Genomic DNA, 23012 nt, shown 5'->3' with positions numbered 1-23012 from the left:
TCCATAGAGAGGCCACGTTTGGGAGAGAGGATAAGTGGAATCTGGGGTTATAAAATAGGTTCATGTCCAGTTTGATGTGGACATCTGCGGTACATACACCAAGACTTTCCCCATCTCTGATACTTTCTCCTTTATCATCCTTGTACCTTTATTGTTACAGTAATAGAAAGTCACAAAGTACATTTTCTCAAGTAATGTACTTAAGTTCAATTTTGAAGCACTCATTTTATGCTTCTACTTAGCTACATTAAACAGGGAAATATTGTACTTTTTATTCTGCTACATTTCACAGCAACAGACAACAACAACAACAGATAAAGGTAATTGTCTGATTATTATTTCACCAATAAAACATGATAAACTGACAAAATACTAAATTAAACCAGTAGTTGGGAACCACCGCACTGAACCACTAAATCTTCTGACACAGTATTAATACTTGTATCATGTTATGTATGATAACATATCAGTCACAGGAGGCATTATTCTGCAGAACAGGTACTTTTATATTTGAAATACAATTTTTACTTAAGTAAGATTGTGAATGCAGGACTTTTACTTCTAACAGAGTATTTTTACATTGTTGTATTAGTACTTTAGTACTAGGATCTAAATACATCCTACACCACTGTAAATGCAGCGTGAACATCCCATTAGAATTCTCTAAAACCTTCCTCTGGTTTATCTTGGTGTCGTCGTTACTTGCAAAGTGAAAAACAACAGATGGAGATCATCAACCCAGCCAACTTAGACTAACTTACACAGCCTCAAACCCGCAGCACACTTTTCCTATTACCATGAGATGGAGTAGAGAAGTAGGTGACCTGCTGTGGCCCTGATGTTGCCATGAGACTGACTGTGTAAGTGAGTCAGTGAATGGCTCTCGTACAGTAACAGATGCTGCAGAGCAGTAGAGAAAATACACCCCACGACCTCAGCTCCCACCTGCCTGCATATTTATCTCATACACATCCTGATTCCTTCTTCTGTCAAGGCTTTGCAGAAAGGTTGCTGAGATCTTCCACTTTACAAGGACAACAAAAAGGTTTCAGTTGAGGCAGAAATCCCTCCAGTCGTAATGTTTCCACCATACAGTGTAGTCAGAGAATTGTGGCACTAAAACAAATGAGTTAATGCAATTTAAAAGCTTCAAAATCTTTCACCTGCGTGCTCTATATTTAAGATTACCAGACTATGAAAGAATGTCTTTGCGTATTTATTCATTTCCACGTCACAGTCAGACAGTGTCCCTAATAAAACTGGTGACAAAGTGTAAACAGTGCGTTTTCAGACACCTCACATGGAGTTGTTACCAGGTGAATAAATGTTTTCTCAATCACTCATCTGCTGTAACACCCCATGACAAACACAACAACAAGCTTGTGGTGGGAAGCTCCGTTGCCATTTCTGAGAGACGTAGACGTGCTAAGTGGAATTATTTTAGGTATTTCTCTGAGGTGTGTTATACCGAAAGCATTTAAGAAACGCACCACTCCTACCTCTAATGACACTCAGCTTGTGTTAACTGCTGTAAATGGTGAATGGTAAATGGAATGACTTCATATTGTTAAATAAATATTTGTTCACATCGTTCCATCAGTAGAGACAATTTAGATTATTTTTTTTTAAGTAAGGCAACGGTCTTCAATGATACCTTTGTTTCTACACAAAAAACAGATACACTTATTATAAAGTAGACTAAAAATTTAGAACATCTTTCAAACCATCAAATACCGTTTCACTAAATTATTATTACAGAATATACATGTGTGCGAGTGATAATATACTCACATATGTACTGTACGTTATTTACTCAAAACTGCACAAAATCATACACACTATACTGTTCAAAATGCAAGAATGCATACATGTTTTTTGTATATACTGTATGTATTGTAGTATGTATTCTACATATAATAAATATATTTTAACAGCACTTATACATCTTTTACTCCAATCCATGTTCATGCTCAATAATAGACAAAGGACTTTTTTCTCTCCAAAAAATGTTAATAAATTCAGTTGTACAGTATGACTGAATGAATTTCCATAGTTTAAGAATAACTTAAATTATGTGAATCTTGCTGATCACGTGCTTTTCCTCAGGTTTTTAAGCACACATACAGCTGACAGAACAATCTTTGCATTTCTTATAAATGTACTGTATGTTATTACAACTAACATAATTTACCATCTAGCGAGGTAGCTATATATATATATATACACATATATATATATATATATATATATATATATATATATATATATATATATATCACAAAACATAAATACAAATAGAATAGAATACATTTAAACAGCAGCGCAACAGAGTAACAGCTGCACAGTGAGAGCAACAAGAAGGCATTAAGTATAGGTTACTGTGGGAAAATGTTTGTCTTCAGTCAGGTCAGCTTCTGTGGAACAAAGAATAGAAATCAGTGATGAGCTCTTCTTTTTTTGCTTCTGATCTCAGCTATATGAGGAGTGAGAACATAACTCTGACTCACACGGTAATCCTGCAGTTTCTCGCCTGGACGTAGCTTCCTGTGTACCTGATGTCGCAGCGCACCTCATTGTTTGAAAAATCGGACTCCTGAACCATCTGCGAGGGGTTCACAGTGACCTGAGAAACAGCAGAACGAAAATATAATTATGTATTATTTGGTTCCAGTTATGTGAAGACATGCTGCAATGAAAGTACTAATCCGTCAGATTAAGTATCTTGTCTTATTTTATAAAGCAGTTCTATACTCCCACCTTGAGGACGTAGTTTCCAGGCGGTACATCAGTGATGTCGATCCACTGGCAGTCGATGTTGGCGTGATACGTATCGTAGCAACCGGGGCCGAGTCCCTGAGAAAAATCCAAACTTGCATTACATTAGAGTTCATTTTACAATAACAAATCATCATCTAATCCCATTCAACTGATGAATGATAAAAATAATGGATTAGATCAATCATGGACCAGGAAGACCAACCTGTGTGTGAGCAGTGCAGGCGAAGCGTCATCGTACACCTTGGTCACAGGATGTGTCCTCCAGACAGAAACTGGCCTTGTGTCCCTCGGCGACCTTCTGCCTCCAAACTGTGGTAACGTAAATCTAGTCTTAACGACTACTCAAAGCGCTTTTACATCATACAGGAAACATTCACCATTCACACACATTCATACACTGTGGCCGAGGCTACCGTACAAGGTGCCACCTGCTCATCAGAAAAACACTCACACACATTCACACTCCGATGCGCAGCTCGGGGTTCAGTGTCTTGCCCAAGGACACTTTGACGCGGGACTGCAGGGCCAGGGATTGAACCACCAACCTTCCAATTGGCAGGCAACCACTCTACCACTGAGCCACAGCCGCCCCTAGTAATTCCTGCAGACACACAGAAAGAGAGCGTAAGACAGACACACGGATCCAAATTAGAGCTTTACAGCAAATGGGTTGTTTTTTGTCTTGGTCAGCTCATATTGATGAGGCCAAAATAGGAAAAAGTTATTCTTATGGAAAGATGTTGGCTTTCGTGCATATCACGTTCTGTTCCCATATCATACTACACTCATCAGCACAAAGAAAGGAACTGAACAAACTGTAACTGACACGAAATAGAGCTTTTAAACACACACACACACACACACACACACACACACACACACACACACACACACACACACACTTGATTTCTTTACATATTTTGTTATTACAGTAAAACAGAGACCCGTGGAAGCTAGTAACTTATAAAAATCATATAGACAACAAATGTAACTGTAAAATATAAACATATATATTATATTTATATAGCCTATTATATGATATTTACCAATAATTCCCATAGTTACTTTAACTCACACCATCTCAAATGTATGACATACTAAAATCTGGTAGGCACACTGTACACACCACTGTACACGCCACTGTACATGAACTGGGAATAAGGACACTGAACTCACTGGTGACATCTGTGCCATTCCCACTCATGTCTGGGCTTTACTGGGAGGAAGTCTGCTGTTCCTTGCAGGACTCTGTAGTCGAGGTCCCTCACATTCGGGTGATTAGCAGACCTAATGCAAAATGAAAAAGAAAGGGAATGAGCCAAGTATCTTCACTAAGAGCAGAAATGCCACTAAATAACTAAGAGCACAGCGGGGGTTGACTTGGATCACCTCTTTTTGTTTGTGGTAACTTTACATCACTTTATCCTTTACACACACCTCACTGCACATTCAACTCCTTCTCCTCCACTTTACATAACGATGCATTACTGTGCAAGCGACCGGGGTGGTTTCGGGTCTTGCCTCAGCAGTTTTTGCATTCACCTCAGGAATCCTTTGCCTTTCACTTCAAAGATTCTTTTACTTGGCAAAGTGGCTGCTGAGATCAGAGGAGAGAATCTAGTTGCCAGGTTTATGTCCAGCCGCTCTGTCCAAATGGGCCTGAGGCCAACGCACATCCTAATGTGGCAACCACAAAAGACACCCTCAATCATTATCATTATTATTGATGTATACGTGTATACCCCATTGGTTTTTATGTTTAAAGGAATAACATTTTATCACACAGTAGAGGACATGTGCGTCACAAAAAGTCAGTTAAAGACAAGCGGTAATACAATACTCGTACCTTCACTTAGTAACTAATTACTGACTTAATTGGTCACGACTTTATATAGTAATGCGATGTGATGTCATATTAATGAAAGCACCTGGAAAGACAGTTTTCTTCCACAGCACAGCGAAGTGCGTACATCTGCACTCTCTGGATGTAAGAGGCAGCTTGGATGTAGTAAGGGTCAGGAACCAAGTCTGGGAGACCTGCAAAAAAAACATCCTCAACTTTAAATGAATGTTATGTATGAATGTAAACATACATGGACTCAGCCAAACACACATTTCTTTTGGTTAAGACTTTTGAAAATAGGAGCTTCAAACTTAGTCTCTCTTCTGGAAAAGATGTGGAAGCTTTTCAATAATATTCTTTAAGGAAGTTAGGGCAGAAAACATGAATTAATCATGCGGCATAAGCACAACCATACATCATCACAACATTACCTCGAGTATCTCACCTGTATCTAGTAGAAAATATATTTATAGCTACTGATTTGAAATATAGGCAATTGAACATGTTTTGATGTTTAAAAAGTAATTGCTTGTTATACCTGAGCACATTTGCAATCAAATTCTTTAATAGCATACTTCTGCAGATTATGGAATGGAGAACTTTGGATGCTTTATATTCTCATAATTTATATTCTTTAATAACTTATATATATACTCACCGGCCACTTTATTAGGTACCCCATGCTAGTAACGGGTTGGACCCCCTTTTGCCTTCAGAACTGCCTCAATTCTTCGTGGCATAGATTCAACAAGGTGCTGGAAGCATTCCTCAGGGAGTTTGGTCCATATTGACATGATGGCATCACACAGTTGCCGCAGATTTGTCGGCTGCACATCCATGATGCGAATCTCCCGTTCCACCACATCCCAAAGATGCTCTATTGGATTGAGATCTGGTGACTGTGGAGGCCATTTGAGTACAGTGAACTCATTGTCATGTTCAAGAAACCAGTCTGTGATGATTCCAGCTTTATGACATGGCGCATTATCCTGCTGAAAGTAGCCATCAGAAGTTGGGTACATTATGGTCATAAAGGGATGGACATGGTCAGCAACAATACTCAGGTAGGCTGTGGCGTTGCAACGATGCTCAATTGGTACCAAGGGGCCCAAAGAGTGCCAAGAAAATATTCCCCACACCATGTCACCACCACCACCAGCCTGAACCGTTGATACAAGGCAGGATGGATCCATGCTTTCATGTTGTAGACGCCAAATTCTGACCCTACCATCCGACTGTCGCAGCAGAAATCGAGACTCATCAGACCAGGCAACGTTTTTCCAATCTTCTATTGTCCAATTTCGATGAGCTTGTGCAAATTGTAGTCTCAGTTTCCTGTTCTTAGCTGAAAGGAGTGGCACCCGATGTGGTCTTCTGCTGCTGTAGCCCATCTGCCTCAAAGTTCGACGTACTGTGCGTTCAGAGATGCTCTTCTGCCCACCTTGGTTGTAACGGGTGGTTATTTGAGTCACTGTTGCCCTTCTATCAGCTCGAACCAGTCTGGCCATTCTCCTCTGACCTCTGGCATCAACAAGGCATTTCCACCCACAGAACTGCCGCTCACTGGATGTTTTTTCTTTTTCGGACCATTCTCTGTAAACCCTAGAGATGGTTGTGCGTGAAAATCCCAGTAGATTAGCAGTTTCTGAAATACTTAGACCAGCCCTTCTGGCACCAACAATCATGCCACGTTCAAAGTCACTCAAATCACCTTTCTTCCCCATACTGATGCTCGGTTTGAACTGCAGGAGATTCTCTTGACCATGTCTACATGCCTAAATGCACTGAGTTGCCGCCATGTGATTGGCTGCTTATAAATTAAGTGTTAACGAGCAGTTGGACAGGTGTACCTAATAAAGTGGCCGGTGAGTATATATATATATATATACACACTACCGGTCAAAAGTTTGGGGTCACTTAGAAATTTCCATTGCACTCCGTTATAGACAGAATACCAGCTGAGGTCAGTTGCATTGTTTTTTTAACCAGCGCAGCAGTTTTCAAATTACATTATGTGCTTACATAATTGCAAAAGGATTCTCCAGTGTTTTCTCAGTTAGTTTTTTAAAATGATATCAGATTAGTAAACAGAATGTGCCTCTGGAACATTGGATGAATGGTTGCTGATAATGGGCAATGTAGATATTGCATCAAAGATCAGCCACCCACTCAGTCAGATCAGCTGGTATTATGTATGGAGGGGCATGGAAAATTGTAAGTGACCCCAAACCTCCTTCCCAGTCTATCAATAGGCCATTTAATTTGAATGTTGCTCAGAGGCTTTCATACTGGAAACATTAGTTTTGTCCTTATGGGGAATATGTGCCTCAGCATTGCTCCACTCAGTGCTCCCCAGGGCTAAAGATAATTCAGACCTTTGAGTCAGGGTGTTATCAATTGAGATTTGTTTTGATTACGTACAAATTACAACTTTTAGGCTATCCACTTTTCCTCCTCCTGTGCGACTCACCATTGTGGAAGAACCTGGTGCCATAACCCGGTCCTGGTGGAGGGTGAACACTGTTCCTGTTTCTATGGTCTGGTGGGTAAACATTATAGAAAACTGAGTTCCTGTGATGAATACTGTGCGGATCCCGTGCGTCATCCACATCCGTAGTCCCTGTTGTATCCGGCCTTGTACGAGGAAAGTGTATTTCTACGCCGTTACTGGACAGCGCTATGGGAGAATCATTTGATACCGCAGGCAGTGACTGCGCTCTTTGCGCACAGCGAGCGTCCCCTAAACTGGTTTGCTGCGGGATGCGACGTGCGTCCCCACTATCCTCTCTTATCGTGTCTCACGCAGCTAGGTGGCCGGGCAACTGACTCCGAGTTTATCCTTCCGACTTGGCTGTGCGTTAAGTCCGGTGATCCTACCGGTGACGTCGTGGTGTGTTGTGCGCCAGCTCCAGGTGCACTCCGGCTTCCTCGTGGGACTCCACTGCCGGAGAACTCCTGGATAGTGGTGAAAGCCACGGCGCTGCCGTTTGACGCTTCTTGTTGTGAAAGGTATCCCACTGCCACAGCCTCTCTGGGGGTTGCGTAGCGCGGAGGGGACTGACTGTGCGTCCCGGGTATTCTCGAGCCGAGTAAATACTGACCCGCATCAACACCAAGAACCGATACGTCCATTTGACTGAGGTCGTTTCGATGAGAGTGATCCCCGGCTGCCTCCTCGAGGTCTCCATGTCTGGTTCTGCTGGATCTACTGAGCGCAACAGGAGGATGAAGTCGGTTAAAACTGTTTTTAGTTGTCAACATGATCTGAGTACGCCTTCTGGTCTGCGCAAGGGAGCGATATTGAGTCCCTGTGCTCATTAAACTGTACATCTGACCGTTATTCTTTCACTGAATCCGATGTCTCCACGGTCCGACACGTGCACGTAAACGGTGCTGACCGGTTCAAAAACACACCAAAACATCTAGGAGGCAGACTAATACAAGCACAAACTTCTCCATGGCTCAATGTGTTGGCATCTCTGTGAAGAGCTCCAACACTGACGACAAACATTTGGGTTTGACCTGGGAGTGATGGGGTGGTGGTTTGAATAAACTCCACTCACTCCACTGCGCACAGCATCATAGAGAGAGAGAGAGAGAGAGAGAGAGAGAGAGAGAGAGAGAGAGAGAGAGAGAGAGAGAGAGATCCATACCATTAATGCGGAATGACATGTTACAACATTGTTCGCATTATTATATTTTGATATATTTTGAATTGTCATGTTTTTTTTTCCTTCGCATAGGATAATTAAAGCCATTTCCACCGTAAATTGTTGCATAAAAGTGTCAGAATGCAGGAAATTAAGTATTTGACGCTCAAAACTTTCCTGGGGGAAGACACCCAGACGCCCCATCATGGCCCATACAGTACAGAATACCCACTACAATACATCAGACTACACCCCTGTTTTTATCCGAATATCGGCAAAGAGCGTCACTCAGTTGAACCATTTCACCACCGTTAACTGAGTGGGCTTCATTTGTTTCGGCATGTGCGTGAAGACAGTTATCAAAACATTAGGCGGTGGTAGTGGTGAAGAAGCAGAAGAAGAAGAAGAAGAATTTAAGATCATAAACTCCCATGTGTAAATCAAGTGTGTTCCATTTATTAATTTTAACTCATCTCACAACATATAAGTCAAAATGAACATAGATACACAGTATAAGTAAAAAATAAGAAGAAAGAGAAAACAAGACATATATTCAAATTTATGACTGTGTCATCACTGAGAATCCATTTGTGTTGTCGTGGCTGGAACTGGGTTCGACATTCTGGGTGGACAGCCGAGACGGGTCATGCTCGTCTTCCTCCTCCAGGGGGGGACAGGAGTTAGTAGGTTGGTTCTGAAACATTACAATTTTCTTCTATTACTTAATTGTATTTCAATCTCAAAGTAATAAATCAAAGTTGGTTTATCGTGATTATCATTTGCATAATCTTGTCTTGTTACTGTTTTTAGAAGTTTAGGATTTAGCCATTTTTAGTTTGTACAGGGTGTTTATTTACAGTGGAGCTGAGGTTATAAGGGTCAGTTTGATAAATTACATTTAAAAACCAGTATCCCTGTTACTTTTAATATACTACTGGATGCACTTAAAGGTCTTTGTGGGGGATTAATCAGACTAACAACAACAACATTGTTCACACTGTTTAATTATTTTTTTTACCCTGAAACTGACTCTGACTGATCCTCAATGCTGTCTGTATAATACGTTACAGTAAGAAGAAGAAGAAGATTTTATTTAATTTGGTGCTTATTATAGAAAAAAATAGAATGTGCAAAGCAGCTGTTGTTATTAGCTGTTGTTATATGTTTGTGTGCTTTCTTGGTCTGTGCATTTGTAGGAACTGTACCTCGTGGCTGTCCTCTAGAGCTTGCATGATCACGGCCACCACCAGGTTTACCAGCACAAACTGGGCCATAACCACAAAACTGGAGAAGAAGATTGGAGAAACCCAGTGCAAGTAGCTGGAACAGCCCTCATCGTTGGGACGGCATTCCCTCAATGTGTCCTTGAGAAGCACAGAGCAAGATTCATAAATGAAAAAATAGACTGAGGTACCATTACAAAATCTTTCTTACTTTTAAATCTTGACTGGTAACCGTTAAATCTGACAATAAAAAACTTAAAAGATGTATTTAAAAAAATTCCCAAATAAACAAAAGAAACAACTTCTTATAAGTTGGGATACAACATTATTGCAACACTTTATTTAATGGGTCTGTACTTTACTAATAATTTTGCAATAATTCCCTGCTGTTACTAAACTCTAACTTTGTTACACTAAAGCAATTAACTGAACTAAATCAGTGTGCCAATTAAACACAGATTATTGTGGCCCGAGATGCTTTATGTTTCGGGAGTTTTTGTAAAAAATTGCAAAAAAAGTTGCATTGTTTTTTGTAGGTTTGTTGCAATGAAGTTGCGGGAGATTGAGAAAATTGCAAAAATAATTGTGAATTTTGTTCTTTAAAAATAAAAAGGAAATTCCTGCATCCATCGTGTGTGTTTGTGTGTGTGCACGTGTCAGTTGCGAGGGGAACTCAGCAGCCCCGCCCGCTGCAGTGAGCCGACAGGATTGAAACAGCAGCCACTTCAGCGACATCGGAGTGAAAAATCATTACAGCGGACTTTGATGTTAAAATGTTTACAGGTTGGCAGGATGGTCTGACATGTTTTGCACGGTCTTTCATTGTACGTTTTGTTGGCAAATGTGAGATGTTTGAGTCACGCACGTCTCCTTAAACAAGGAAATGAATTTGGCCACCTACATGTGACGGCAACACGTTCTCACTCCAGCTTGGTCATTGGCTCTCAGAGTCACATACTGATACAAAGTCTGGCACGTGGGACTGCTGGGATTGGTTGAAGTCGCGGGAAACTCCCGCTATTGGTAAATTTGCTAAAAGCTTTGGGTATAATAAATATATAGAGCTTGTGTAACTGCATGTATGAGTGTGTACATACTGCCATAATCCCGCTCCAGTTGTCTCCAGTGCACACTTGATAGAGCGTGAGCAGGGCCATCCCAAAGTGTTTGAAATTGGCGTTTCGATGTAAACCCAGGCAAATGTTATCGTCGGTGCATTCTGATTGACACAGAGGCAGAAAACACAGACATAGAGAAGTGATTTTTATGCACCATGGACATTTTTCATTTCAAATAAAATCCTGTGTGTTTTTCAGTCAGCTACTAAGAAGCTAGCACATACAGTTTATTTAGCCCCCAAAATAAAAAGTGATTTTTTTGTTTTTGTTTTTTAACATATTAGTGTGACATGAGCGTAGTATAGTAGTATAGTAGTATAGTATTTGTGATAAATGTCATAGTCCACTGTGAGAATAAGCTGAAATGACATTAACTGTGCTCTGGGTTGGCTGTGGTGTTGACTTTGCTAAGAATACTCCTTGATAAGTTTAAGCTTTCTTGCTTTCCTTGGCAACAATATAAATACTGAGCAAACATGGGATCAGTTCTGGGACCATGATCCTTTGTAGTAAGCCTAGTTATCTATGTGTATGTTATGCTGGTAGTGTGACTGACCTAGCCTGCCAAAGAGCTCCACTCCCAGCGCAGCGTAGATGAAGAAGAAGAATGCAAAGAGTAGACAGATATTTCCAACCTGAAATCAAAAGGCTTGTTAGATCCTCCACAAAGCCAACATTATGTACCTCAACTTGATGGAACTACAAGCCTTTTTTTGAGAAAGGCTACCATTAAAGACAGGCCATGATTTCTAATTAGGCAAGGCAAGGCAGCTTTATTTGTATAGCACATTTCAGCAACAGGGCAATTCAAAGTGCTTTACACAAAATCAGTTAAACAGATAAAACACAAGTAAAAACAGTTAAAAATCATAAGCATTAAAAACCGGTAAAACACATGAATAGACAGTTAAAAACAAAATAGAAACATTAGGACACATAAAACACAAGAATAAAAGTTACAGTGCAGCATAAGAAATTTAAAGAAATGAGCAGTCATTTAAAGAAAGGCAGCATCAAAAAGAAAGGTCTTCAGCCTTGATTTAAAAGAACTGAGAGTAGCAGCGGATCTGCAGGTTTCTGGGACTTTATTCCAGATATGAGGAGCATAGAAACTGAAAGCTGCTTCACCCTGTTTAGTTCTGACTCTGGGGACAGAAAGTAGACCTGTCCCAGATGACCTGAGAGGTCTGGGGGGGTCATAGTGTAGTAGCAGATCAGAAATGTATTTTGGACCTAAACCGTTAAGGGATTTATAAACTAGCAAGAGTACTTTGAAATCAATTCTTTGAGGTACAGGAAGCCAGTGTAAAGACTTCAGAACTGGAGTGATGTGATCCAGTCTCTTGGTCTTAGTGAGGACTCGAGCAGCAGCGTTCTGAATCAGCTGCAGCTGTCTGATTGATTTTTTAGGGAGACCTGTAAAGACCCCGTTACAGTAGTCAAGTCTACTGAAGATAAAAGCATGGACAAGTGTTTTCCAAATCCTGTTGACACATAAGTCCTTTAACCCTTGATATATTCTTAAGGTGATAATAGGCTGACTTTGTAATTGTCTTAATGTGGCTGTTAAAATTCAGGTCTGAGTCCATGACTACACCAAGATTTCTGGCTTTGTCTGTTTACCATTTTTAAATCAAATTACCATTTTTTTTTAAAGCACATGTCATCTTTTTACTATTTTTGCTTTTTCGCTTGTGCTCCCATTTGCTGTTATTGGCTAGCTGCAAACTCTACACTTAGTGTGTCTGTTTAGTTGTAAAACAATAATCTGCATACTGTGAAATTTTTGGGGGGGGCATTCAAAAATTCATCATCTCAAGCACAAATGCAGTAGGTGCATTCTCATCCATCTTAGTCACTTTATATTTTTAATGAGTCAGACAAAAAAAAAATGTTTTACCTGTGACAGCGTCTTGATAATGGTTTTCAGCAGAACTCGTATCTTTTTGGCCTTCAGCACTGAAGTAGGACAAAGGAGTTGTGTAAATAACTTTGTATATGAGCATACACAACACACACAAACAGACATTTTACACAGCTAAAAAGATTACCCTTTGTTGAGTGTGTGTACAGTGGGGCTCGAATGTTTGGGCACCCCAGGTAAAATTTGTATTAATGTGCATAAAGAAACCAAGAAAATATGGAAAAATCTCCAAAAGGAATCAAATGACAGATTAGACATTCGAATAATATGTCACAAAAATTTAGATTCTATTTCCATCATTTACGCTTTCAAAATAACAACAATAACAAAAAACTGGCGTCTGCAAAAGTTGGGCACCCTGCAGAGTTAATACCTTGTACCGCCCCCTTTGGCAAGTATCACAGCTTGGAAACGCTTCTTGTAGCCAGCCAAGAGTCTTTCAATTCTTGTTTGAAGTATCTTCGTCCATTCTTCCTTTCTATTCTAACCTCATCGGCCCGCAGAACGTGTTCCCACAATGCATCAGGTTTGTCTATATGTTCATTTGCAAACTTTGAACACTGATTTTTGTGGTGAGGACGTAGAAGAAGTTTTCTTCTGATGACTCTTCCATGAAGACCATATCTGTACCAGTATCTCTTTATAGTGGAATGGTATTCCACAACTCCAGTGTCTGCCAGGTCTTTCTGGATGGAATGTGGATTTTGACTTGCTTTTCTCACAATCCTGCGAGCTGTTGTCTGATATTTTTCTTGGTCTTCCAGATCTTGCTTTAACTTCCACTGTTCCTGATGACTGCCATTTCTTAATTACATTCCGAACAGAGGATATTGGCATCTGAAAACCCTTTGCTATCTTCTTATAGCCTTCTCCTGCTTTGTGAACTATTTTCAGTTTCAGTTTTCTAGACAACTGCTTAGAAGAAGCCATGGTGCTGATTGTTGGGGCAAGGTCAGATGAGTCTGGTCATTTAAAACCGTGACAGAGTGACATCACCTGGTCTTTACAGACGACGATTGAGAACAATCCATGACACTGTCAGGTCTCAGCTTTCCAAAGGGGGCGGTGCATGCTATAAACTCTGCAGGGTGCCCAAACTTTTACAGACAACATTTTTTTGTTTTCTGTTATTTTGAAAGTGTAAAGGATGGGGAAAAAAATCTATCTTTTTGTGACATATTATACGAATGTCTAATCTGTCATTTGATGCTTTTTGGAGATTTTTTCCATCTTTTATTGGCTTTTCTATGCACATTAATACAAATTGTTACCTGGGGTGCCCAAACTTTTGAGCCCCACTGTATATGAGTATACCTTGTGCTAGTCTGAGTACTCTGCAGACTCTAAGGATGCTGGGATTAATGGGAATTGAGTCTGCCATATCCATCACTTGAAAAACAATACTGAGTATTGAAATCAAGACAACAGCGATGTCCAGCAGATTCCATCTAAACACATACACACAAAGCCATGCAACACTTTAGGCACCAGGAATACTAACATTCAAAAGCAAATAAGGAAATTCAATTCTCACTTATTCTGATGTGTTACCTGCTTTTTATGAACCTCAGTATGCCAAACGCCACAAGCTTCAGCATGACTTCAATGATCAGGATGATGGTGAACACATAGTAGGAATAGTCTGTCATCTTCTCTACATACTACACACACACACACACACACACACACACACACACACACAGGTTTATTTCTATCCCCTCACACAGTCAATGCAAATTACACAGTGATTTTGTGTGTGTGCGCGCGCGCATTTACCAGAGGTTGATCATAATGTTGGAAACCCATCATCATGACACTGAGGAAAATTACGGCAGCCATGAAGAGGTCCAGGAAGCTACTGGTACAGAAAGTGTGGATAGACCGACGAATGGGGGAGTAATCTGTGTAATATGGAATCTCCTCAGGCTCTGAAATATACATGTTTACGCACACGTACACGTACACACACACACACACACACACACACATGCAGATAAACACAAACAGCGAAAGGGAGACAAAGTTGTAACAAACACTCAAAACATTTAGAGCTAAAATACTCAATACTTTTATATCAACAATATGATAAAATGTGTGTATGTGAAAGGCATCGCTTTTTGTGATGCACCCACAGAGAATGATCACATGATTCTGCAGTTCCCCTAAAGTCTAAGTAGCATTTTAATATCTTTCAGCTAATTTACTTTGTTTTGATTCATTCTCACCGCTCTCATCAACATTGTTTCCAGATAATGACTGTACACAACCTGTCCCAATACATGTATCAAGCCTTCGTGATCAGCAACTGTTTGTGTGACCTAACCAGGCTGTCAGTTTCATTTTTCACATTAGACTCTGAAATGTGATGCTTGGGAAAATAGATCATTAACAAGCTACTCCATTCTCCTTACCATTGCACTGGTCCTGTGATACTGTGGCTATTTCTGTTAAGGCTTGAGCCTGCCGACACTGGTGGAAGGTCTCCACCATTACACCAATAAACATGTCGAGAAGAAAGAAGCTTATAATCATGAAGGTGATGAAAAAAATCAGCATCCATTCGTTGTAGTTCGTTATAGGCTGAGAGGAGAAGACAACAATAGAAAGATTAGATTTAATTTCTTGTGCATAAGAAATTAAAAATAAAGAACCAATTTAATACACTGCCATCTTAGGAGGGAAAAACAACCCTTGCGTTTACTATCTCTCTCTTCCCTTCCAATGTACATAACAGTGTAAAAATATAAATCAGAAATTTTGCCAGTAACAATACCTGTTGTTCTACTCCCACAGCATCCAGCCCATCATACATAATGTTCACCCAGCCATCCTTAGAGTACATTACAAATAAGGACATCAGAGCCTGAATGGGAAACAGAAATCACTGTTAAGTCAACAAACAGAGATTATCCAGGTCATAATATAATTAGCTTTTAAGTTAATTTACGGAATACACATTCATTACAGTTAGTTGAAAATGGTTAATATGGCAAATATGTAATGAACTATATTACATATACTACATTCCTCTCCCTGTTGCATCCTCTGTGCTTTAGTCCATACCTGAGGCAGGTTGTCAAAATTGTACACCTTTTGTACCCAGCGATAGTTGGCCGACAGACATTCACTCTTGTTGGTGATGTTGATTGTGTCTTGACCCAGACAGTAGAAGAACTTCCCTTTAAATAACTACAGTGTTTTGTTAGAAAAAGACAGAGACAGAGTGTTTGTTGTGTTATTTTGCCAACTACATCAAAGCTGTCACTTTCAATGCCAGAAATAACAGGAATGAATTCCTAGGTGTTTACTATTAGTGCTGGCCAAGGGTCATGTTGTTCATTTCTTGATTGTAAGTCAGGGTATAACAAAGCTGTGTGTATGTGTGTGTGTGTGCGAGTGAATATATGGGTGCGTGAGTGTGCATCCCCCACAGTACCTGCACCCCAAGAATGCCATAAAAAAAGAGAAAGGCACAGCAAATAATGACGATGTTCCCAATGGGTTTAAACGAAGCAATCAGGGCTTCCACAGCCAGCTTCAGTTTCGGGGCTTGCTTGATCACCCTGGAACACATAAACATAGACAAACAAATGTTTTTTATAACCAGCACATGTATGACCAGACAAACTGACCCAAAGATGAAATAAGATGGGATGCTGACACAAAAAACGGTTTATGTACATAAGCACTGTATCAACCCACACAAACATCATCTGCAATCATCTGTACTGTATACACGCACAAATTCATGACGTACCTCAGCGGGCGCATTGTGCGTAGCAGGCACAAAACTTTGAGCATGCCCATTATATTTTTTTCACTTGTACTGGCCAAAGAGACTAAGATGTCGACTAAAGACAGTAACACCAAAAAACCATCCACAGCATTCCAGGCAGACCGGCAGTAGCTCTCCTTCCCAAACAGCAAACCAAGAGCTACAACCTGGTGTAACAACACATAAATTCCAACATATTACTCAATATACAGTGTTATAGTTTCATTAAAAATCTCCTAAAAAATACAAAATGATTGGTCCAAAATTATAACAAAGAATTTTCAAAATGGTTTCAGGCTACAACAGTCAGTTAAATAAATTGAGCTCTTCTCTTACACATTGTTTATTTTTCTTATTTGATCTCAACCCAGCAGGGGATGGAAAGTTCATTTCTATTCATTAGAACAAACAAAACATTGTATTTATTAATTAACGCTGCCGTTTACCTTAAAGAGCATCTCTACAAAGAAAACAGCAGAGAACACGCAACCGGCTGTATTCAGGACCCAACGCTCCTAAAGGGAATATTGAGATTCCTTTTTAACATGCTTCTTTGTATCACAAATACACAAACTCATTACATATTATTTGTTTCATGAAATGCAAAACATCCAACTTGTCTGTTTGTAAGTTTGTGACTGTATTTGCCATCTCTCCTCACAGATTACATGCAGTATGATTATACTTTGTGTGTGCATCTGTCAATATTTGTGTGTGTCCAATAGGATAGGGTTTGTATGTTAAGGGTTTACTGTATTTCCCTCTCCAAAGGAACAGTAACTGTAGGTGTCTCACCATGCTTTTATGGTTTATTGCAGGCCTCTCCACAGCGATGGTGGCACAGCTGAGGAGAATGAAGACCAGAATAATGCGGTCGAACAGCTTGTGAGAGATCAGTCGTTGACAAAAGATGCGGAACCTGAACACAAACACACGCACAGAAAATAGCTACAGTCAGAAACATCAGAGGTGAACCAATGGAATAAAAGAGACAGTGAAATGTCCCTGTAATAATCCTCTTTTGGCATTCTGCATGCAAAGTATGTATCAAAGAAACATTTTTGTGTTTTTTATCTAAATCTCTCTTTCCCTTCCTGTAAAAAAATGCTTACCTGTTCTGTGGCGAAAACACATAAACTGACCACTCTTCATGTTCTTTGGACCAGCTGACCATTTTCTGGATCAAGTTCAAACATCGCTGCATGGGTAAAGAGTTACATATCAGCCACCTCTCTTTATCCAAAGCATGAAGAAAACACTTAAAAGAACTACCAACAACACTACAGAGGGGTGGTATACCAGCCAATGTTGCTCAGAATATAAGCAGAGACAAAATTAGCTTGATCATGTTACTTTCTGCTGCATTATTGTGTGTTAAACCTTGTAAAATCTCAAACGTCCCACACCAGACTTCTTAAACTATCACTATTAGGAACTTACACTGTCCCCATTGGTATCTGTTGGGGCAGAGTCTTCCCCTGGGGCTGCGTTAATCGCATTGTTTATCCTGGGGCAACAAAGAGAGAGAGAGAGGCCTCGGTTGGGTCCTGTGGGGCCCTGTGACAACAAGAAGTACAGCAAATGTGAGTGGGGGTATGTTTGAGCAAGTACAGCATCTCAAGTGTCAAAACTGTAACTATTAGTAAACATAAAAGTAAGTAAAAGTTGCTTATCACCAATTACTACTCTCAGAGACCTCTCAACAGATTCTGAAAACACAGTTTGCACTTTTAAGAACTTACATTTCTCTGGTTGTTATCTGTCTGTACAGGGTTTTCAGGGGTCAAGATTTCCAGAGTGGAACTGGTAGACTCAGAGGAAGAGAGAGAAGAGTCTTGATCCATACTTGGGAAGCTCTGCAACAACAGGAAATAGAGTTTGGCAGATGTGTAAGTGTTTGAGTGTGCCGTACTTAAGAGCCATGTTTGGTGTAAAACACATTGCTGTTAGAGAAAACTAAGACAGAGGTCCTTACCCTAGCCTGGAAGCTCTGAACCACTATGCCCACAAGTATATTGAGAAGAACATGTTTTCCCAAAATAACGACCACAATAAAGTAGATAGAGGCCCATTTGGAGGTAGTTGCCATAGCGTTGTACATCACCACATTCCAGTCCTCCTGAGTTAGAATCTGGATTGAGAGATTTAATAAAAGAGAGTTGTACAGACAGAAATTGGGGCAGAAATTGCATGACGATGGAATGGAATTATAAAGTCAAAAACTAACCTGGAACACCGTGACCATTGCCCAAAGCAGGGTGTCAAAGTTTTTCCGCTCAACGATGACATCTCCATGGTGCGTCTCGAAGAAGAATTTACCTCCGAACAGGTGCATACCCATTATACTGCAGAGTACCAAGAACATACATGCACAATCATTGAGATGCATCTTGTGGGTGATCGTTATCATATGATATAGTAATAAAATAGCATCATTTGGAATTAGCTGTGACATTACAGATGTCTACAGACATACAGACACAAGGCGAGGGAGGATTTGTGTGTGTACATGCCTGAAAATAAAGATGAAAAATAGCAGTAGCATGCAGAGTGTGGCTGCCTCTGTTATGGTCCTCTTCAGCACGAGCAGTTGTCTCTTCAGGTAAGGGAGGAAGTGAAGCAACCTCACAAACCGCAGCAGACGAAATACACGCAGAACTGACAACCGTCCGTCTGCTTTAGATATTATCTCCCACAAACTGAAAACCACAAACAAACATGTCTTTAATATAATGTATGTTGAGGTTATAGGTTATATTGTGTATACTTTATGACTTAATCTAGTCTGAAACTAACACAAGCTACTAGTTTTACAACACTAAGTGTTGTCCACCTCAAGTATAACAGAAACATTGACAAACATGATAGAACAGTTTTTTGTGTGTAATGGTTCCAATGAGAGTCAAGGAAATTGGGATTAAATTTGAATTTTAATAATGGCATGTATGACAGGACAAAGCAATGATGTCAGACTGCATGGATCATATTACCTGATGATAACAATGACAAAGTCAAAGATTTTGTTTAAGTCCATAAAGTATGTCCAGGTGAGAGCCAGCAGCTTCATAATCAACTCCACAAGAAATATAATGGTGAAGACAATGTTACTGATCTGTAACACACGTGTCAACTCCTGGGGCTGTACAAAGACAGGATGGAAAAAAATAAAGCAAGGAAGCGGTATATATGGAGAGAAGGAGCAAAAGAAGGTAAAATGCAAAGGAAGGAAGGAAAGAAAAGTAAAGTAGTTACTATCTTAGTATACTTTTCTTAATGTTGGAATAATAGGACATAATTTAAAAAGTATCTTCTTAATTCCCAGCATAACAAAATACTCTAATCAAACCACCCCCGTTGCATTTTTTAACTGCTCAGTCTATCATTCACCTCACACACCTGAAATTAAATTCAGAGACGTAGACGAGTAGTAAGCAGACAGACACACTTTCATCCTCACCTGGTCATTATGCTCTATGGCCATGGTGACAATACTGAGGAAAAGAGCAAACATGACCAATCGGTCAAAGAGTTTGCTGTGGACAGTCCTCTTAAGCTTTTCCTGAATGGTCTCCAGACCTGATAGATCTGTCACAGAAAGGTAGTCAGTTAAGATAGGCAACAATGCTGCTGCTGATGGTTCTGCAGAAAGGTTTTCACTAGTCTCACCATTGAGTTATCAATCCTGCTGCTGTCGCCATGAGGGTGCACCTGTTATGCCTATTGGTAAAAGGACATAAATAACAGTCAATTTTCAGCTTAAATGGAGACATGTTTTGTTCTGGTAATGTCCCATTGTGAGAAACACAAATTAACTAATGCAAACTTATATTGTTCCATACTCAGAGCATGGCCCAATAATATCAAAGATTTATTCAGAGAACTTCCAACTTTTGCCTGATTGAGTACTACATGTACTACAACATAAGAAAGCATTTATATCTACTTTCATCCTGAGCATGAGGGAATAATGCATTCGACATAATCTTCTATTCTACCGTTATACACACAGATATTACTGCAAACTACAAATCTGACCACAAACAAGACAAAGACCTCCAGGTTGTATATACATCTTATACAGTGACTGACCTGTTGCATTTACGGTAGATTGCCTGCAGCCATCCAATTAACTTGCCACAGAGCTGTGCAATAGCCACAGCACCAACACTTGGCTCTCCTGTATCTTGTTTCATTTTGTCCGAGAACTGTGTGGCGATGACGACTGCGTAGACGTTTATCATGACAAAGGAGCCCATCTGGAGGGGAAGTAAAAAGTTGCTATAAGAGCAAGGGTTCAAAAACTGCTTTGAGATAATTGCACCGGTGATTTAAGCATTGCTGCCCTCAAATTAATTAAGCTACTTAATTTAAGTGTTAACAATTAGTCTGTTTCAGGAGCAACACAACAAGCTTTTAGAAAACAAGTCTGTCTAAATGACAGCATTACAAGTGGCCCAACTCAAGTTGACAAGTTAAGGGTGGTTATGTCTATTTTTCTACAACAGAGCATCTAAAACAATGTGTGACATAAACATAACCTAACTAAAATCCAAAGTTAACAGATGACCTTTTCTTCATTTTATTTAAGAACTGCAGCGAGTAAGGATTACTGTCAGATTAAAATTGTGTTCCATTGACTGAGTCATTAATACTACAGGGGTTTGGCGTGGGTCTATTTAAAACAAGACCCACATTATTGCATTAGCATTGGGACTTATATTGAGGACCAAATCAAAACATAGTTTCAATGTATTTGCTGCCTCTGCTGGATTTTTATAGTTGCTAATGAAATTATTCAACCAGAGTTAGAGACCATTATGTAGCTCAGATTTACCAGTATGGAAGACTACCAAGACATCATTTTTTTTGAGACCTTAGAACACTTTCAATTACTATGGTTGTTAACTAAAAACAAAGAAAAGTGCTACTCACAACAGTGACGAATACAAAAAATACAACACTCCACCAAGAATAAGCATCCATAGTAAAAACATGATTTCCGCCCATCCTTCCAGTGTCACAACCTGGAGGTAGACAGAGAGTGATAAAATAAATTTATAATAGTATGTGGCAACATTTCATAAGCTTCTAGTTAAAAACTGGTGAACAGTGGAACAGTAACTTCAGAACAAAGAACAAAACTGTTAAGGGTAATAATCCAGCCAGAGGAAACTAGACTCACCTATGACTTTATTGTTATTATGAAAATATTTTTCTGAACAGTAAAAGCCCTTGTTACCTGGAATATAGTTATCCAGGAGTAAGCAAAGTTATCAAAGCTGATAGCGCCCATGTAAGGGTTGTGGTCCCCGGGCCGACAGACATTGTAGAAAATGTTCCAGTTGACACAAGCGTTTACACTGGCTCCGGCCCCTGTAGAGACTACCCCATTTACAGCTGAAGAATACTGGTGAGCAGCCAATGAACAGGTTGTCCCATTATTGTGAAAAGGTGGCACATCTTGGCAGTGTTGCATCCCGCTTTTGCCATCACGCGAACAGATAAATGGGAGTTTTTCCTCATACTCGGTCATGTAATATGGACTTAAGGACACGTTGTACTTTCTGGATGGAGAAAAGAACAACAGTTTATACACTCTAGAATTAATACACTCTACATCATGACTTAGCTATTAGATTTCACATGACAGTTTTTTGTGCTGTGTTGAAAAAAGAAAATGTATTTTGTTGATACATATATGCAAGTGAAAGGAGTACTTGAGTCCTAGACTTCGACTCAAGTCCGACTGCAGTAACTATTCTCTGGACATGTGACTGGACTTAAATCGTGCACTAATGACTTGGACTTTAACTCAAGGATTTTATGAAATCTGACTTAAGCATTCATGAATGAAGTGGGATGAATTTTCTGACTACTTATATGTTTAATGATGTGTAACAGGTAATGTAACTCGACTAGGACTTGGAAATTTGAAAATGCAAATACTGCAAAAGCAGAAAAAGCCTTTTCCTTACGTGGGAATGTCCTCTCCCAGGAAGCAGCGGTTGCGCAGCTGCCCCGCCACAGCTGGACTCCCACAACAGCAAAGATTTGGATGACGGAGATGCAAAGGGCCATAACATTTGCGAGCATGGGCACGGTGCCTAAAAGTACTGTCACAACGTGGAGCATACCTACAAGATGTGCACAAAAAGAAGGTTTATTACAGTGATTGACATCCATTGAGTCTCAGTGAAAGCTTGAAAGCTTTCATTCATATAATTATCAATATTAAAATGACTACATATTGCACTTACTATATGTACTGCTGTACTATATGTTTGGAAACACTGAAAAATAAGTTTTGAGGACCAATGCAAATGTTGAAATGTCAACTTACTTGGTACTCTGCTGAGAGACGCAACGGTGAGAGCACTCGACAGAATTGCAAGTGGATGTCAAATATTTCAAACATAATCCAACAACCTGAGAGGACAGTTGCAGACAGAAACAGGGAGAACAGTTTTTGGGGGTTCTTTCATTTACAAAAATCTAAATTTACAGCAATATAATGCTAAATATGAAAACTCTTCATAAACAAGCCATGAGAAGCTGACGGTGAAAAACGTTTCTGATGGAATTCCTTCTCTAAAATACATAAACAAAGTCAGGCCAGTGTGACCAAAGCTAACAAAGACCCTGCTATATTTGTGAGTGATTATGTATGTTGTCTTTAAACACGGGAGAAACTGAGACATTAA

General features: G+C 39.8%; 1 protein-coding gene and 1 pseudogene across 1 annotated transcript; both read right to left on the bottom strand.

The window, feature by feature from the left end:
• Nucleotides 1–2503: 2503 nt before the first annotated feature.
• On the bottom strand, nt 2504–8129 carry LOC116683976 (protein-lysine 6-oxidase-like; annotated as a pseudogene).
• Nucleotides 8130–8777: 648 nt separating this feature from the next.
• Nucleotides 8778–22655, bottom strand: LOC116683977 (voltage-dependent T-type calcium channel subunit alpha-1I-like). Its single transcript, XM_032510027.1, is given in 31 exon segments — nt 8778–8965; nt 9477–9635; nt 10592–10713; nt 11169–11247; nt 12513–12571; nt 13851–13984; nt 14088–14197; nt 14313–14464; nt 14948–15116; nt 15310–15399; nt 15600–15725; nt 15973–16099; nt 16294–16478; nt 16758–16826; nt 17107–17230; nt 17424–17509; nt 17752–17868; nt 18054–18167; nt 18287–18442; nt 18539–18656; nt 18825–19010; nt 19302–19450; nt 19769–19896; nt 20255–20261; nt 20391–20567; nt 21244–21302; nt 21305–21335; nt 21551–21875; nt 22287–22326; nt 22329–22445; nt 22652–22655. Coding segments are annotated over 30 exon segments (3648 nt in total). The 5' UTR covers nt 22444–22445; nt 22652–22655; the 3' UTR covers nt 8778–8830.
• Nucleotides 22656–23012: the final 357 nt, after the last annotated feature.

The sequence above is a fragment of the Etheostoma spectabile genome, unplaced genomic scaffold (assembly GCF_008692095.1).
Source record: "Etheostoma spectabile isolate EspeVRDwgs_2016 unplaced genomic scaffold, UIUC_Espe_1.0 scaffold00019168, whole genome shotgun sequence".
NCBI lineage: Eukaryota > Metazoa > Chordata > Actinopteri > Perciformes > Percidae > Etheostoma > Etheostoma spectabile.
This window is presented reverse-complemented; position numbering and strand designations above follow the sequence as displayed.